This window comes from Panthera tigris, chromosome A1, assembly GCF_018350195.1.
Source record: "Panthera tigris isolate Pti1 chromosome A1, P.tigris_Pti1_mat1.1, whole genome shotgun sequence".
NCBI classification, from domain to species: Eukaryota; Metazoa; Chordata; class Mammalia; order Carnivora; family Felidae; genus Panthera; species Panthera tigris.
The window spans coordinates 1,805,613-1,825,145 of record NC_056660.1 but is presented as its reverse complement, the minus strand read 5'-3'; the positions used below and the strand labels follow the sequence as shown (position 1 = coordinate 1,825,145).

Here is a 19,533-nt window from a genome sequence, read left to right as displayed (position 1 = left end):
ACAGTATTAATACACTCTTGTCATGTACTGTATTTAACGTAACTGGCAATAAGGCAGCAGAGGAAAGGGTCTGCATCTGCAGGCGCTTGACCTAGAATGAAGGAAAGCATTCCTAAGCGTTCTCTTGTCTGGAAAAGCAAAGGACTGTCCACAGGTGCTTTGAAGTGACAAAAAATAGACTAGTGCCAGTGGTGGGCGCCTTCCAAGCGTTCTGAAAAATCGCTGATTTCTGCCAAACACCGCGGCCTGAGAGCAAGCATCTGAGCGTGGGCGATGATCACCCACAATCCCGGTGAGAGAGACAGACAGACAGACAGAGAGAAGAACCATTGACTCAGTATTGATACGTGACATTCGGCATCACATACTATTAGCACTGCAAGCCATCGCTTGTGTATCAAGTTAAGGTTTTTTAGAAATGTTTGCTCACCTTGGGGAACACTCAGAGAGCAAGTTACTCACAATCCAAGGTTTTACTGTACTTTCACGTTGTTGTACAACCATCACTGCTGTCTCCAAAATTTTCCCATTATGCCATACGAAAACTGTACAACTCATTAAATAATAACTCCTTATTTCTGCCCCCGCCCCACCCTAGGTAACCACTTTTTACACTCTTTTTCTAGTTTATTTTAGGTACCTCATATAAGTGGAATCCTGTGGCATTTATCTTGTGTCTGGCTTATTTGCCTTACAAAATGTGTCCAAGATTCATACCTGTTGTAGCATGTATCAAAAATTCATTCTTTCTTAAGGCTGGATATATGCCATTGTTTGTGTACATTTATTACCTTTTGTTCATTCATCAGTGGGTGTGGTGGTTCCATCTTTTTGGCTATTGGGAATAATACTGCTATGGATATTGGTGTGTGGTCTCTTTGAGCCCTGTTTTCAGTTCTTTTGAGTATCTTCCAAGATGTGGAGTGCTGTCTTGTGTGATAATTCTGTGTTTAGTTTTGTGAGGAACTGTCATACTATCTTTCTCTTTTTTTTTTTTATTTTTTATTTTATTTATTTATATTTAAAAAAAATTTTTTTTTAACGTTTATTTATTTTTGAGACAGAGAGACAGAGCATGAACGGGGGAGGGTCAGAGAGAGAGGGAGACACAGAATCTGAAGCAGGCTCCAGGCTCTGAGCTGTCAGCACAGAGCCTGACGCGGGGCTCGAACTCACAGACTGAGAGATCATGACCTGAGCCGAAGTCGGACGCTTAACCGACTGAGCCACCCAGGCGCCCCTACATCTGTTTATTTTTGAGAGACAGAGAGTGAGAGACAGACTGCAAGCAGGGGAGGGGCAGAGAGAGAGGAGACACAGAACGGGAAGCAGGCTCCAGGCTCCCAGCTGTCGGCACAGAGCCCGACCCGGGGCTCGAACCCACGAACTGTGAGATCATGACCTGAGCTGAAGTCAGTCGCCCAACCAACTGAGCCACCCAGTCACCCCTCTGTGAATTGACTTTTTATTCTGCTGATAGTATCATTTGATATGTAAAAGATTTTATTTGCTTAAGTCTGCTTCATACATATTTAGGTTTTTTAAACATTTTGTATCACGTTTCTGAATATTTGTGAATTTTGTTGATTTGATTCTTTAATGTGTTGTTCTGCAGACCCATGGTAGCTTGTTTCTTCATGTGTTTGAAAATTTTTGAATATTAGCTCTTGGAGATGTTTCTGGAAAAGTCTGAAGCCTGGATTATGGTGCATTACTCCAGGTGCCTTAGGTGCATGACCAACATAGGGCTACTTTAAGTTTATTGGCTTGAAGTTTTGGGACCACATGGGTCCTGTTGAAATGAGGCAGGAAACCTGTTTGAAGGCCTGTTCTTGGTTATCAGTTGTCTGAAGTAATGTTCCTTCTCATCTGTCCTTAAGATCCAAACTAGCAAGTTGCTCTCTCCCTCTCTTCCTCCCTTCCTCCCTTCCTCCCTTCCTCCCTGTTTTTGTTTGTTAATGCTTTATGCTTACACTGAGGACCCCAGCTTTATGTGGAGGGGTGTCCTATTAGATCCCCATCTTAGGAGGGCCCTGACCGTATATCTTATGTCTTCTGTACTGCTTGGGTAGCCATCAGAATGGAAACTCAAGGTCACTTGAAGTTGACAAATGTCTCTAGGGTAAATGCATGAGTGCCATATTTTATCTTTGGATTCTTGGCTTTGGTTTTTCTTTGTTTTTTGTTTTTTGTTTTTTTAGCTTCTGAGGATTCCTTAATTTCTTGTAAGCTCAGCAGTACATTTAAAAATGTAGAAATATTTTATCCACATTATTTGATTTGATTTTAGCAGAAGAGTTGTTCTGGGTATCCCGTCAGGAGAGCTGTGAGGAATGGCTCATTTTAAAAAATGCACGAGTATGAGAACAGTGCAGGTCATAACCATGATCTCATCTCCTGGGCTAGCAAATGTGAATGTAGCCATTTTGCGTACAAACTGAAAAATAATCTATTGAAGCTGCCTATGGGTCCCTTTCATAAGATTTTTTTTTTTTAATAGTTATTTTTGAGAGAAAGACCTGGGGAGGGGTAGAGACCGAGGAAGATCTCAGGTGGGCTCTGTGCCGACGGCAGAGAGCGAGCGCCACGCGAGGCTCAGACTCACGAGCTGTGAGATCAGGACCTGAGCCAAAGTCAGACACTTAACTGAACCACTCAGATGCCCTGGATCCCTTTTAGGTACCATTCTCCAGACTCTGCTTCTTCATCTCTAAAGAGAAGCATGCTTTTAAAATTGTTGATCCTTGGGGCACCCAGCTGGCTCAGTTGGTGGCGCACTCAACTCTTGATCTCAGGGTTGTGAGTTCGAGCCCCACTTTGGTTGTAGAGATTGCTAAAAAATAAATCTTTAAGACATTTTTTTCAAAGGGGCACCTGAATGCCTCAGTCGGTTAAGCATCTGACTTCGGCTCAGGTCATGATCTCACAGTTCGTGAATTCGAGCCCCGTGTTGGGCTGTGTGTTGACAGCTTGGAGCCTGGAGCCTACTTTGGATTCCGTGTCTCCCTCTCTCTCTGCCCCTCCCCTGCTTGTGTGCTCGTGTACCCTCCCTCCCTCCCTCTCTCTCTCTCAAAAATAAATAAACATTTTAAAAAATAATAAAAAAAAACAGTAAAGTAAAATTGTTTTTCCTTACCTTCCGTGTTTTCACACTTTGTCCACAAAGGAAAATAAAAATACTACCATACTTTTGAGTTTTTGAAGTTTTACCTAGATGATATGTTGTATAGGTTCAGTCATTTGCTTCACTCAGAATAATTTTCAGTTTAGCCACTTTGGTAAATGTCGCTGTAGTTTGGTCTTTAACTGTATGACTGTACTACGATATATTCCTTATTGATGGAATTCAAATTGCTACTCTTTTTTATTTGTCTGTTATGGTAGTGCTGAGGAACATCTTTATGTGAGCTTTCTTTGTGTGGGGGAGAGGTTCTCTAGAGAATAAATGCCTAGAAGAGGACTTGTGCATACCTTGCTGTTCAGGACCATCAACTTTTTCTAGGTAATCCCAAAATTCCAAATTAATGTTCCATTTTTACATTGGAAAAATGCAGGCTTACAGCTATCTACAGTACTCCCAAACGTCTTAAACTCTTGTTTTTGTACTAATTTTTTTTAACCTGCATCATTTTTCATTCCCCCTCAGAAACAGTAGCTTACTGTTTTAATTGCATTTCAGTGGTTTCTAGTGAGGTTGAGTATGTTTTTAGGCTTATTAGCCATTTTTACTTTCTTCTCTGTGACTTGTCTAGCCTGTAGTTCATTGGCCATTTTTCTATTACATTGTGTAATTGGTTGGATTGGATTAGGCAGCATGTAACCCCAAAGTCCAGTAACGTTGTCTTTTTGAAAAGGATTATTTTTTCTCACCTGAAGCGTGGAGATAAAGTGATCCGACGATGGTCTGATGGCTTCCAGGATAGCACCAGGGGCTCATGCTGCTGCTGCTGCTGCTTTCTTCTTTCCGTTTCTATGTTTACAATTCGTGGCTGGTGTCTTCCTGTGGTCCGAGATGGTTAGTAGTAGAGCTACAGCCACCATATCCATTTCCAGGGGGTAGGAAAGAAGATCTATGGGCAAGAGAAAAGTGTGTTTCAGCTGAATCAGCTGCCTTTAGGAAGTCCTACCCCAAGCTTTGTTGATGTCTTATTGGCCAGAACTTAGTCCCTAGTCCCGCAGGGCACTAAGAAGTGTTATTCCTCGAGGCGCGGTGCCTCATACTCAAGTTCTTGACTGAGGAAGAAGAGGGGTAGCTGTCAGTTTCTGCTGTAAGTTGTCTTTTGTGGGAGTTTTTATGTTCTGAGTATTAGTCTTTTGTTAATTATATTCAGTGCAGTTATTACTGCCTCCTAATCTGTGTCTAGTCTTTTCACTTCCAGTTAATGTTGAGAAGGTTATACTTTTAATATAGTCAAATAAAAAGGATTTGTGCCTTTTATTGTTTAAAAAGTTCTTCCCCACTCTGACATACTCTCCTACGTTTTCTTCTTAATAGTCTGTTAAAAACGTTAAAAAATTTTTGCTTTTCATTTTTCAGTCTTCCATTCCCCTAGAATTTATTATATGTATGATATGAATTAAATATCTGACCTTTTGTTTTTGCTTATAAATAGCCAACTTTCTGGTGCCATTTGTTGTGCAGTCTAACCTTTCCTCACTATTTTGTCATATGTCATGGGTCTGTTTCTGGGAAGTCTCTCTGCTCCCTTGTTTGTTTCTCCTGTTCTAAAAAAAATTATTACTGTGCCTTTGTAAGTGTTTATATCTGGCTCTGTAAGACTCGTACTCTTTCTTTTTTTAAAGGTTTTGTTCAAATTCCAGCTAACATACGGTGGAGTATTAAGTTCAGGTGTACAGTCAGTGATTCAGCACGTCCTTACCACAAGTATTCGTTACAGGCGCGCTCCTTAATTTCCATCACCTATTTAACCCGCCCCTCCACCCTCCTGTCTTATTCTTTCCTCAGATTTTTAATAGTTTTTTTCGAACCTAAAATGACTCATTTTATTTATTTATGACCTATAATATTTTAGTAGTTTCGGATGTACAGTATAGGGACTCAGTATTTGTATATATTGTGAAGTGATCACGATTAATGCCTGTTACCGTACGTAGCTACTGAATCTGTTTCTTATGATGACAACTATTAAGGTCTACTCTCTTCGTAACTTTCAAATACACGGTATGTTATTATGAATTGTAGTTACCATGCTATACATGACATCCTCTTGACTTATTTATTTTATACCTGGAAGTTTGTACCTTTTGAGCCTCTTCACTCTATCATCCCCCTCTTCCTTAGAACCCCCCCAGTCTGTTCTCTGTATCTAGGAGGAGCTTGGGGTGGGTCATGTTTTTTTTTGTTTTTTTTTTTTTTTTTTGTTAGATTCCACATGGAAGTGAGATCTTTATAAGTGAGTATCTTTCTCTGTCTCACTTATTTCACTTAGTATAATGCTCTCAACATCCTTTTTTCTTAATTTAACTCTTTTTGGCCTTTTTCTTACATGTCTTAGGACCACCTTGTCACCTTCTGAAATGAACCTTATTGGGATTTAAAGTGGAATTGTATCAATTATTGTAGGTTAATTTGGGGAGACCCATATGTGTATTTTTAACTGCAGTTCTCATACCATTATGAGATGCATTCATTAGCATCATCAGATGCTAGGGACCCTGACTTGCCTGGAGGTGTCTTTGCCTGGAAATTTCCTAACTATTGTGCTGCAGAGGTGGGATTAGAAACCAGGTCGTTTTGATTTCGGTATCTTGTTCTTTTAATTAAAGGGGACCGTAAGATTGTTTGGAGGGATTTTTAAGTTAGGGTAAACCTGTTTGTAAGCAGAAAGCAGGGCGCCATTACTAAGTATAACTTTAAGAGAAGCTAAAGAGAGTGAGGGGGCGCCTGGATGGAGTGACTCTTGATTTCATCTTAGGTCAAGGACTTGTTCTTCATGGGTTTGAGCCCCGTGTCAGGCCCCGCCCGCACTGACAGCGTGGAGTCTGCTTGGGATTCTCTCTCCCCTTTCTCCCTCTCTCGCTCTCTGCCCTTCCCCTCATGCTCTCTCAAAAGTAAATAAACTTAAAAAAAGAAAGAGAGTGAGAAGAGATGAGGGAAGAAATGGGGTTGTACGTGAGGGGGAGCCAGCAGGGCAGGGATGGGAGGAGGATTTCGAGTTCAGAGAAGGTTGAGGGGGAGGGAGTATTTTGTTAGGAAATTGGAGAAGGTGATAGGAGAACCTTCCTTTTGAAGAGGAAGTCACATAAAGGAGCTAATCATGCAAGAAGGCTTTCACTTTGGGAAAGTAAAAATAAGGTCATTTTGTGAGAGACTGGAGTACTGGGTGTCATGAGATGAGAGGTTTGAGAGGAAAATAGATTTGAAAAGACAGCTTTTGGGGGTATGCTGTGAAATTGCAAGAGATTGATTAATTAGGGCACATCTTTCAGATTTGTTTAGCTGAAAAGGTCCAGTAACTGGAATATGAAATACTGCTATGATACATTAAAAAAAATTTTTTTAAAAATCTTTATTATTGAGAGAGAGGGGAACAGAACGTGAGCAGGGGCAGAACAGAGAGAGAGGGAAACACAGAATCTGAAGCAGGCTCCAGGCTCTGAGCTGTCAGCACAGAGCCTGCTGTGGGGCTCAAACTCAAGAACTGCGTGATCAAACTCATTAACTGTGGGATCACGACCTGAGCTGAAGTCGGACGCTTGACTGACTGAGCCCCCCAGGTGCCCCTGGTATGAAACATTTGAAGTAATAAAATATATCATTTTGTGTTACGGATTTAAATTTAGGTAGGAGCAGTGTTAAGTTCCAAAGGTTTAAAAGGAAAGGTTATAGAGAGGAAACTAAAAATTGAACAATTCGTAATTTTTTTTTCATGTTTATTCATTTTTGAAAGAGAGAGACAGAGCTCAAGCAGGGGTGGGGCAGAGAGAGAGGGGGACACAGAATCCAAAGCAGGTTCCAGACCCTGAGCTGTCAGCACAGAGCCTGATGCGAGGCTCAAACTCATGAACCGTGGGGTCATTGTCTGAGCCGAAGTCGGACGCTCAACCGACTGAGCCATCCAGGCGCCCCAGAATTGAACAATTCTTAACTTAAAAATTTCCGTGAATGAGTCAAAAACTACTGGTAAACATGTTTTTGGGTAGTACATCTGTGATTTTCTAATTTGAACATTAAACCATGCTCTCTCTCTAAAAGATGAGGGAGCCTGCTGGAAGCTGGAGGGTGCTGGGTCCCTGGGTAGTGCATGGAATTCTAGTTTTTCTTCCTCCTTTCTCTGTATATTGGGCTCAGAGATTTCACTGTGTCTCTATGTGAATATGGACAGTTAGCATTTACCAACATGTATCTGTCTACTTTCTCTTGTTTAAAAAAAAGAAAAAATCTTAAAAAAATGGGGTTATAGGAGGTCAGCAAAGTTTGAGACGTTTGGGTGGGTTCAGTGGGCATTTTGACAACATGGCTTCTCCTTCGGCATGTTTAATTGTGATGTTTAATGGACATCCTTGCAGTTGAAGATGACACTTTTAAAATAAAAATTCTCTCCTAATGATGACTTAAGCCCTGCCACTCGCAGGGAGAATCAGCAGAACCTGTAGGCTCTTATTTGGAATTGACATTCTCTTGTAATTGTGTTCCTGTTTATTTTTCAGTTTGCTTTTTGTTTCACCGGAAAGGAAAGATGCTCAGTTTTAAACGTTGAATGTGTACAAGTGGCTTTGTTACAATGCTAAATGTGTACACACGCACACGAAAAGGAAAGATGGGCGAGCGATTATAGCGAAGAAAATTTTTATTACGAGTTGTGTGGCATGACTTCCAAGTTTGTTTTCTACTTTTGTAGCTTGTTTCCTGTCTACAAGTCGTGCCTGATTTTTCAGTCTGACTTTCATATCCTTTTTTCATGGTCCTGTAAACAATGATATTTATAGTAAGCCTAGAATATTGTTTGAATTTCTTTGCGAGTTATCCAACAGAAATTAGCCTATTCACCTATGTCTCCTCGTTAGTAATACTTAAGAGAGTCAGATCAAGGGCTTTGGTGTTACACAGACTTAAGACCAAATTCTGCCTTTGATACTGTGATCTTGGGTATGTGACAGTCTGTGAATCTGAGTTTCTCCATATGTAAAAGAGAGGCAATAATTCGTACAGGGATGTTGCAGTGATTAAATGAGACAGCGTATGTAATTTAGCACTCTGCATGAGGACTAAGTGGTGCTGTTGTTGTTCGTCTTAATAAAAGTTCTTGTAGCTCTCCAGAGAAAGAAAGAGTCTAAAGGTTTCATAGGATTTGGCAAGTGGAATTTCTGACTTTTTGAGGATGGGTTTGGCATGATGGGAGAAGCTAGAATGCAGTTAGGGGAGGCAAAAATGATAAACTCATAATTATTGGTGTGATTTGATTAATGTATGTCTTTTGTAAGACTCAGAATTCCATAAGGGCAGAGATGGTTCTCTCTACTTTTATATCCTTAGCTTCTGGCATGGTGCTTAGATTATAGTCAGCCCTCAGTAAACAGAAATTATTTAGTACTTCTGGTTCTCCTGATGCCCCCCCCCCCCCGCAAAAAAACCCCTCGTATTAAATATGTCATTTAATCTATTTTTCAGTGAATCTTGAGTTCCCGCTTCAGATGCCCCTAGCTGTGCACCACCAATGGTGTTTCTTGAGGATTTTTTGTAAATTGGAGGGGGTCCGGCCAGGCTGGCGGAACAGCATGGGCTGTGCCAGAAACACCAGCATGTTGGGCCAGGGCTTTGTGAGCTTCAGATCTCCTGCTGGTGCGACTCCTTAGAAGCACTTCTCGGGGCGCCTGGGTGGCTCAGTGGGTTAGGCATCCTCCTCTTGATCTCGCCTCACGGTTCTTGAGATGGAGCCCTGCGTCGGGCTCTGCACTGACAGCATGGAGCCTGCTTGAGTTTCTCTCTCCCTTTCTCTCTGCCGCACCCCCCCCCCCCCATAAATAAACAAACTTAAAAATGAAAAACACCTTTCGGTTTCTTCCTGTTACTGCCTTTATTTTCCTGAAGACACCTGGGATTGCTCATGTGTTGTTTCCTGTCCTCCATCAGGCACTCTGCTTCCGCCTGATTCCAGCTCTTCTGATTCATTTGACTGTACCTTTGAAGTGTGAGCTCTTCTCAATCTTTGGCTGTTAGGGACAACGAAAGAACATAAACAGGCAATACAAAAAGGCTTTTTTACTGTTATTATATCTTCACTGAAACTTCTCAAGCTATGTAGAGCACTCTAATGTCTGTATTGGGTCTCAGAGGAGGACTTTTACGAGGGATTTTCTTCCTTTCTGTCCCCTTGCTTTAAGCATAATAAGTCTTACATGATCCTGAACCACCTAAGTGTAGTTTCTGTTGAAGAGTTAGGGCCCTGAGGTCAGTTTCCACCTCTGCTTCCTCCTTGACCTTTAGCAGATTGATCACTCCATTCCTCATCTGTAAAATGGGAATAATAATAGTTTCTACCTCATAAGGTTATTAGGATTAATGAGGTTATATATCTGTGTGCCTATCCATCTGTTGAAAATAATGCCTCGCAACACTAAGTACTCAGTGAATGTTAGTTATGGTGGTGTTGCCTCTCTTTTGGTATGTGCAAGGCTCTAGGAATTTAGAGATGAGTAAAGTAAGGTTTCTGGTATCAGAAAAATCATAGCAAAAAAGAAAAAGGGGCAAGCAAATACATACAGTACATTATGGTAAGTTGGGTTGGTAGAGATATATACCTAGTGCATTGCCCGAGGTGAGATGGAGACGTTTGTGTTCATGCCGACGGGGAGAAGGTCAGGAAAGGCTGACGAAGGAGAAGCTGAAGCAGTTTGAAGGATGACTTCTGATTTCTGAGCAGGAAGGAGTTCCACAGGTAGAGGTATAGGTATATAAGTCAGTACTAAGCAGGGAATTTTGTGGGAAAGATGCATGTTTTTGACTTAGAAGCTGAGCCTGTTAAATCTTTGGGGGCTGGGAATCTTTTCTTTTTCTTTTTAAACAAAAAATCTTCTCAGAACTCGCTGATGCACATAATTTACTATTTGCAAACCATTGCCAAGTCATTCATTTTCAAAAAGAATTGAAAGTTTTGGTTTTGGGAAACTAAAGTGAATACTGTGTTGCCATCTAATGAATCAATGGATGATTTTATTTGTATGATCATGTTCAACCAGGTGGTTAATATAAACCAACTTTTACATTATACTTCATTTCTTATGATATCTGACATTTTATAAATGAAATATTCTGTTATATTAAAGTTATCTTGAGGCCTGTACTTTATGAACTGTGTGAATATCAGGGTGTCCAAAGATCATTAGCTTTAAGAACTATTTTTGTTTGCAGAATAACTGGCATAATTAATCACTTGCAAAATTATGTATGTGTACTGCCTTTCAAGGGTGATGAGAAGAAAGAATATATAAATCAGAATCACCTGGGTCATCCATACTTGTTGCCTTATATTCGTAGCAGTATAACATGTTGTAATAGTGTTTACTGATATGCTGGTTTTGGGGGTATAGTCAGATATTAATGATGAAATATCTTGTAAAAACACAAACTTGTTGAGTTATGGAAAATGGTGAGAATGAAGAATTTGCAAATGGAAGGACAAAAATATTTATATTTAGCATAGTTAGTTGTTCATAGTAACACTTTTTCAAAAAACGGATTAAAGAACTTAACACAATTTGGGGCACCTGGGTGGCTCAGTTGGTCAAGCGTCCGACTTTGGCTCAGGTCTTGATCTCATGGCTCGTGAGTTCGAGCCCCATGTCAGGCTCTGTGCTGGCAGCTCAGAGCCTGGAGCCAGCTTCGGATTCTGTGTCTCCCTCTCTCTCTCTGCTCTTCTCTTGCTCATTCTCTCTCTCTCAAAAATAAATAAACATTAAAAATAAAAAGAATTTAACACAGTTCTTTATAATGAAAATATTTTCGTTTTTATCTAGAGAGCTGTAGAGGGTGCTGTATCATTAGGAATAGTAGTCTGAACTGGTTTTGGCTAATTATAAGAATACCTTTAGGCCAGGCTATGAAATTTGGTTTTATTATTATTTTATTTTAACTAAAATTATAGTGACTAATGTTGCATAATTGATACAGCTTAAAATGATGATACATAATTGATACAGTTTATAGTTAATATATGGTTTATAATGTACTTGGTTTCAATAATATAGTTTATAATGTACTTTGTTGCAAAATGTTTTTTATCTTTCAGATTGTTTAAATATAGTTGAAATTTTGATTTCCCCATTTCATATTGGTCACAGTAGCGAAGGTTTATTTTCCTACCTCTCCTCTCCCAAATTGAGAATTCTGCTATTTAATTGGTAGGCTGCATAAGCAATCTCTTCCCTTCAGATGGGTCTCAGTGAGTCAAAGATAACGAAGCCATGCAATGAGACTATGTATTTTAGGTGGCTACATTTTAGGTTCAGAAGAATATTATCTTTAGAGGAAAGATTGTTAGAACAAAATGGAATTTAAAAACCTGGCAGACTTTAGAAGTTGTTTTTGTTAAGCCAGAAGTCTGACTTTTCTGCGGATTCATTTATTCAGATAGGAGTTTTGTAACTTCCAACTCCACTGTTCTGTACTTTTTCTGGTTTAATGGTGATTTTAGGAAACTTGAAGTAGAATTAATTATCTGATAATATTTTTATCATAAAGCATTGCTGTGAGAAATCAATTTTTAGTGACTTTGGATTTGGTTGCACCAGTGCTGAAAAATTTAGAGATAATTTTCACTTAGTCAAGTTAGATGAAGTGGTATATTTTGGAATAAAACGCAATAAGTTAGCTGTGTTTAAAAGATACAGAAAATGTTATATAAGCATCTGTCTTCTAAAATGTAGGCAACTTTGAAACCTTGCCAGGAATTTCTTCCTTTTTCCTGAAACCGTATTTTAAATATTTATTACGAAGTTTTATACTTCAGTTTCTGTAAAATAACAAGCAGGAATTTGATGTCCCAGTGCCCCCACCCCCCGAAAGTGAAAGTGTTTTCTCTTATTGCGGGTAAAAGGTTTGCTGTTGTTCAAGCTGTCTTATTAAACAAGTGTACTCTGTTTTTTGTTTTGTTTTGCTCCTCTTGTTTTAACCCTCAAGGCGCCACCTTCCATGGTTAATAACGAACAACGCCAGCATGCAGAGCACATATTCTTATCGTTTAGGAAATCAAAGTCACCATTTGCAGTTTGCAAGCATATTTTGGGTAAGTATTCACTTTTAAAGTATTTTTGCAGAATCAAATATAGTCTTTCTATCCTGGATGTCAGATATTTTAAATGCCTTTTAAAACAAGCAGGTGTGTGTAATTACAATTTTCCATTAATAGTCATTCTGTTGAAGTGGCTTTAAAGATAGTCCATGAAGCCAGATAGAAGACTGTTTCTACTTTGACTTTTTCTCCCCCAACTATAGTAATTTATAAATACAGTAAGTTACTAAATATAGTAAATATATATAATTTGTTTTATTATTGACCAAAACATGAAGTCTGTTAATGGTGGGGGGAAAATCTAATATTTTTTCAGTTCTCAAGAGTGCTATCACTTGTTATAGGAAATGCACTATAATATATCTTACTCTAGTGTTTTGAAATTATGATTGTTTTTGGAGGTTTCAACAATTTTTCTTTCGTGCAAAACATTTTTTTAACCATATAGTTTGTATTCAGCTTGCTTAGCAAATATTAGTTCTATGTAGATGATCGCTGTGTATTGTAAAATGAAACATTAATTTTTACTCTTGTAAAAATATTTTACAAGTACCTTTTATCTGACATGCGTACAGAAACAATCTCTTTCCTTTAAAAATAATCACAAAAGTTATAACTCTTGTCCAGAGATGGCATTTTCTAAGTCCACACAGACACAGACACAGACACACAGTCTTCCGTCTCTTACATATTTTTCAGTGGCAGTAAGAGAGATTTCATTGGTTATTGTTATTTTAAAACTTAATTGTTTATTAACTCTTTCTTAATTGGAGCCATTTTTTGTAACCCACACTTGAGCCTCTGAAAGGCTATTTGAGTTATTCTTGACCATAAAATTGGTTAGTTGCATATTAGGAACTAAAATATCTGACCTTTTATTCTTATGCTTTTAGTAAGACTTATCTGTTAGCCACCAGCACTCTCTGGTTTCCAGACTGAAATAGCCTGCAATTAAATTTAAATGTTAAAAATGCTTTCCGTATAAGGGCTTATGAGTGCGTTGCTGGGTTGGAATAGAGAGAGCACTGCTGTAGGACCTGTGAGGTCTGTTCTCCATGGTATCAACTTGAGGAAGTCACTTAGCCTCTCGGAGCCCATTTTCATCTATGAAATGGGAACAGTGGTGCCATTTTCCTTAATGGGCTTCGTTGCCTTAAGTTGTTGTGAGGCACAGATGTAGCCACATATAAAACCACTCTGTGAACGGTAATGCGAGTAGCCCCGTTACCTGATTTCAGATGGCGTTTTAAAAATAAGATAACCTTCACAAAGTGCTCTGTCCTGTTTGCAAGGAGCTCGCAGAGGTGGTTGAAGGTGGCTCTGTCTCATTCAGGAGTCAGATTTTTCACCAGAGGAGCAGTCAGTGTTAATAACCACCTTTTAAATTCTACATGAGGCAGTTTTTATTTATTTTATTTTTTTAGTGGTCAGGTGTCATACTTGGGTGAACTTGTTTCCGGCACTAAGAAAACTTGCTATCATGCCTGTGGAGAGTATTTGATTCAGAGTTAAATCACAAGAAGTAAAGCTAAACATCAGCGTTAAGAATTCAAGGGAGCTTTCGTCTTCACTGCCTTGAAATTGTTCAGCGTTAATAGTTGAGGAAACCATTGTGTTAAACTAGTCGCCTAACATAATTCGAGTCTGGTTTTTATGGCATACGCCTTAAGTACGTTAATTAGGATTCCATCAGTTTCATCGGACTTTCTATTGTAATGCAGTTGTCATTCAGTACTAGTTGGGAAATAGGTGATCTAAGTTGTAAGTATGTTACTAGAGTGCATTTGTTTATACGACTCTTTCCTGTTTAGAGTATGTATATTTTATGAAGTACTGTTGCTTTGTTACGATTTGAGCTTGTCTGGAATACGTTTGTTTTCCTGATAAAAATGTCTAAAGAATAGTATTGCTAGTTCTGGCTGTGCTTTTAAAACCAGTTTGGGTTTTGAGATATTAACTATTTAAAAGGTTGAGTGCATGTATTGTAATCTAATCATTAATGTACTGCAAAGCCCTGTGTTACATTAATGTTTACATCTAAACTTCACAGAAAATCTTTCAACTCCTTACTCAGTTGCCACCAGCACAGAAGGGTTAATTCCTCTAAGAAGACTTCTCATACAAGTGGCAGTCAATCGCAATTCAGAATTTTCACATTCTTAGTTAGGGATAATATGTCATTTTTATACAGTGTCTGGGTGATATATTCTAATAAAGGGGAGACTTTCTCTTTGATGCTTCCCTGTTCTGGCCTCTTAAAATTCTTCCTTCCCACTTCTGACCTAAGTTTTTATTACGTTTCTAGTTTTCCTCATTTCCTTCTCTTCTTATCCTTTTGTTGTCATTCTGGGTGTGCTTTTTCCACTCTGTGTGGGTGCGCGCGCGCATTTGCGTGTGCATGTTGCACGCCCCGGCGCGTTTTGTCAGAAGGGTGCTTTTGGATTTCTGCACCTCAGACAGAAGTCTTTGGCGTTTAGGAAGTTGTTACTCTGGTTTGGTCAAATGTGCGTTCACAAATCCTGTGAGTTCTGTTCTTGTTAAAGACACACCCCGACCAGCGCTTCCGGAACTAACTTTGTAGCATTCTTCTGTCCTTCTCCCAGGGAGAAACGGGTTTCTTTCATTTCTTGTCTCAGAAGTGGTTGGAGCAAAACAAAGTGAAACTGAGACTTCTTATCACTTGGGGTGCCTGTGTACACGTGCGTATCCACGTGCTCTGGACCGAAGTCTTTCACGCCAGAGAGGTGGTCGTGGTCGCTGAACATCTGGGCCTTGACTACTGTGGTTTTAGTTTTCTTTTAAAAATATTTTTTGATCAGAATGTGGTGCTCTGCCTCTCATTGTTTCCTTCACTTCAATTTTTGTCTTCACGGCTCTGTGTGGTTTCAGACGGCTGACGTGATAGAAATGAATTTTATTTACATAATTATTAAAGAAAGTTACCGTGGTAAAAAGGGACAACTTGCTGCCGAAGTGGGCTAAAATAATTTATTCTCTAGACAATGCCCTGGTCAGTGGAGAACAACTGAAAAGTATCAGAAATTCTAGATGACTTGTGAGTTCCTCGTGAAGACCTTGCCTTTCAAGCATCTTTGGAGCAGAGAGCGAGGATAAGGCTCATCCATCCGCGTGAAGGCCCGGCCTTCTGCCGGTAGCTTCGAGAGTTCCATAGAGCACCTTTTGCACATTTATATCGTGTTGACGTGCGGTGTATGAAGGCTAGTGACGGTTTCGTGAGAAGGTGTCGTGCAGCCCGTTAGGTTAGGAGAATTCCTTCCTTGAAATTTGGAACTTGGCTTTCTCTCCATTCTTAGAGAAGCTTCTTACGGGAGTAGGAATGTAGAGATGCCCAAACAGAGGCATCTAAGAAAGAGTCACCTCGGAAACTGTTGAATGTCTGTCATTCACCTGCTGCAGTTAGCTCCCTCCCTCGTCCCTTGCAAAAAGGAGGGGGACGCAGGAAAAACAGCTTGGCTGTCAGCACGGGTAGTTAGAAATAAGCACGTTTTGTTGCTTCTGGAAACAGGAAGGAGCTCATTTGGTCTTCTCTTCCTCGGCACGTGCGTTTAGGGGTGGCTTAGTGTCGCTCCAGGAACATTCACCGGCCACGTGATCCTGAATTCTTTTCTCTTAGTACCCTGGTGCGTCAACACTTTCTTCAGCCTTAAAAGGCAGGAATTGAATTAGGTGACCTTTGGAGTTCTATGTCCAAAATTCTCTGAGTCCCTAAGATTTTGCTTCTTTGTTAAAATCCATAACTAAGGATCTGGGGTTTCTTGTCCTTAAGATTTTTACTATGGCAGTAGAAAGTGAAGTTAGGCAATCAACCATCGTTTACTTTATACAAGAGGTTTATAATAAGAGATTACTTGAATTACCTTTATGAGGCAGTACCGTATTTCTCAAGTGATCTAAATAGATATAGCTAGTTTCTGTTTCAGTTCCTCTTACACTTTTTTTTTTTTCCTCCTGGAACTTTAAACACATCTTTTTATGATAGGTTTACGTTTTTGGAAGCTATTGCTTTCTTTACTGGTAACATTTTAAGGTTTTTAAATTTTTGTGAGTTCTGATGATCATCTCACTTAGAATGCATGTTAAGAAAGCATGGAATAATCAAACTTTTTTAAAAAGGTCCAAATTGGGTCCTCTTTTTGGTTTTGTTATGTTCAAAACTCCTATTTGGTAGTCTAAATTGATGGCATTTATGTAGGGTGTACCTTTTTTTCACCCATTTTTATAGCGTATTGTGTCAAGATCACTCAAGGTTTTTAAATGACCTGAGCTTGAGTAGGAGAGAACATGATGTGCCTCCCTATGTCTTCATGCTCTTCTGATGAATTCTTGAAGGTGCCATTCTATGCCTGGAGTTAACTTCTCAGGGCTCTCGGATACTCATGTCTAGTGATCTTGGCAAATAACCTGCAATCTAATCCCAAACTTTCATGGATTTCACATGACGGTTATTTTTCAGAACTCCAGAAAATTTCTACTTTTTCTTGACTTCATTTTGACTGTTTCTCCCTTTTGATAATGCTGTTTGGAAACTGATTGTAGTGGTATGGGTGAATAAAAGAAAAAATGGAAAATTAAAATATTTCTTAGGTATGTTAATTTTCTGTTTTTTCTTTCCCTCCTGATTCAGTTTTTAGTTCAGATACTATAACTTGCTAGTTAAGGCTGGGGTTTTCTAAGTGTAGCTTTGGAATTTTACTCAGTTTGATCAGTATTGCAATCAGAAAATTCACAAGAACTTCTCACCTTGGGTAAATGTGACTCCCATTTTTTTTTTTTTTTAACATTTTGAGAAAAATAACCTGAATGTGATTGTGTTTATTTCTGAACTTGCTATTGGGGATGGGCCATCCTGCTGAAAGCTTAATTTCTCAACAAATATTTTAACAGCATGGCTCACCACAAATAGTAATGTTCAAAGACGAGTTTATTAAGATATTTTGCAAATGCAAAGCTCTATTTTGCACAGGGTGAGAATCTCTCAGGAAATTCTCTGATTGCTTTATATTTTTATTTTTATTTTTTTTAAAGCTGTGTTATTTTTTAGTTCTTCATGCTTTGGAAGTAACAGTTGAAGAGAGGTGAGGAAAGTTTGTGAAAATTGTGATCGGTGATTAGCTGCCACCTGCCTGGGGTGTCTTCTGAGAGGAACTAACCTCTTTGTGGTGCTAGAGCAAGGTCACTGGATTAAAAAAAGAACAGGTAACCATCTTATTCCTTGTCTGAAAAGTTCTGTTTTTAAATTAATAAATGCAAACTGTTCAAAGAAGGAGGAATTGCTGTTTAAAGAAAGTTTCCAATTTTCTCCTCAGAAACAAGTAAAGTGGACTATGTCCTCTTTCAAGCTGCCACAGCCATAATGGAAGCAGTTGTCCGAGAGTGGATTCTCTTGGAAAAAGGTAGCATCGAGTCACTGCGAACATTCCTTTTAACCTATGTCTTACAGAGGCCTAAGTAAGTACATGGCGGAGGCACTGCTCCAATACCTGCGCTGCCCTTGTCTTGTCTTGTCTTGTCTTGTCTTGTCTTGTCTTGTCTTGTCTTGTCTTGTCTTTTCTTGTCTTGTCTTTTCTTTTCTTTTCGCTTCTTTTCCTTTCCTTTCCTTTCCTTTCCTTTCCTTTCCTTTCCTTTCCTTTCCTTTCCTTTCCTTTCCTCTTTCTTTCTTTCTTTCTTTCTTTCTTTCTTTCTTTCTTTCTTTCTTTCTTTCCCTTTTTTCCTTTATGTTTTTAACGATAGATGTTTATGGTTAAGCTCTGCTTGGGCTCATATTTTAAAAACTCACACACACACGTGGTTGTGGGTTGTTATACTGCTTAATGAAATACGACTTTATATTTAAGCTTATGATACAGGGTTTTGTTTCTTGGAAAAGATGGTGCTGGATATTAAGGGTTTTTTGTGGACGTTTAGTTCCAAAGATTTTGCTTATGAATAAAAGTTGATCTTGGACTCCATGGAAAATCCTTGGTCATAGTCGTTCTTTTTTCGGTGTTTGGTAGCATCGTAAGACACAGGTGAGTATTCCAGGACACGGGTGCAAAGGGTGGTCAGGTGCCATTAAAACACCAAGTGTTACACACACATATGCGTGGAAATGCACGTTAGGAAGGTTGTAGAAGAGAAAGCACCAAATTTGTTCAATACTTTCTTTTGGAAAATGGATCTGTTTTAAGAAATAGGGTAAAAGTGAGTTTTCTTTTTGTGTTATGTACGTTGTATTGTTTGAACATTTTACAAGATTTGTACATTCATTGCTTGTGTGATTTTTTTTTTTTGGTAAATCCCTCAAATACCAAGTCGTGTTTTAAGAAGAGGCACTGCACACCGCACGTTTGCCATTTGTGCAGTTGAACAATTGAGTCCTTTTTCCATACACGTACACTTTCAAATTCGGTGAAGAAATGCTCTCTAATTGGAACTCCTGGTAACTAGGCATGTCGATTAATGGTGATCAATATGCATGAAGCTTTAAACATAATTTAGAGCACACCTTTCTTTCTACGGATTGTTCACTCGCAGTCTTCTGAGCTCATAATATTTAATAATAATTACTGGCGTGAATGTAGCATGCAGGTAAGTGCCAGTTGCTTTGCCTAAAGAAAAATGCATAAGAGAAAGAAGGCAAGATTTACTTAGCCTGTAAACAAACGTTACAGGTGTAATGGGTAATCCTTTCTGTAGATGACTGGATAGAGATGTATGCAAAGGGAGGGTTTGGCTTGTTTTTTCTGGTTTTAATAGAATAAGGGGAAATTGTCCCAATTTCAAACCTTTCTCTTCTCCTTCATGCTGATTTTCTTTATTTAAATTTTAATTTGTTGTTTGATGAGGCCATTTGGGCGTGCTCCTGGAGCTGCTCATAGATCCCAGTTTTTCTCCACCCTCCCCAAGTTGGAACTGCTGAACTCTGGAGAGTTTCATAGACTTAACGTGTGTGGTAGATTTCGATTGCGTGTGTGTGTGTGTGTGTGTGTGTGTGTGTGTGTGTGTGCGTGCACACATGCACGTGATCTCTTCTATTATCCAAAACAATCTCATTCTTCAGTAATTTTCATTAGTTCAGAAGCTATTTTAGAGTTGATTGTAAGGTTCCACATTGAAATAGTTCACTTACATATTTCCCCCCAAACACTAAAAAAAAAAGCACAACTTTAAGCAAAGTTGAAAGAATAATACAATGAACACACACACACTCTTTTCCCAGTGGAGGCTCAGTTAACATTTTGTCACATTTGATTTCTCTCACATACATGCATTTTCCCCTGAA

General features: G+C 39.1%; 1 protein-coding gene across 7 annotated transcripts in view; it reads left to right on the top strand.

The window, feature by feature from the left end:
* XPO4 (exportin 4) overlaps positions 1-19,533 on the top strand; it is a 114,109-nt gene that overhangs the window by 17,244 nt on the left and 77,332 nt on the right. For 5 of the 7 annotated variants that reach the window (XM_042978246.1, XM_042978538.1, XM_042978168.1 and 2 more), the window contains exons 2-3: positions 12,140-12,245; positions 17,579-17,720. In XM_042978246.1, the coding sequence (XP_042834180.1) occupies positions 12,140-12,245; positions 17,579-17,720 (248 nt within the window). Of the gene's footprint in view, positions 1-12,139; positions 12,246-17,297; positions 17,469-17,578; positions 17,721-19,533 lie in introns of those variants that run through there. The other 2 variants (XM_007074372.2, XM_042978471.1) reach the window with 2 other exon arrangements.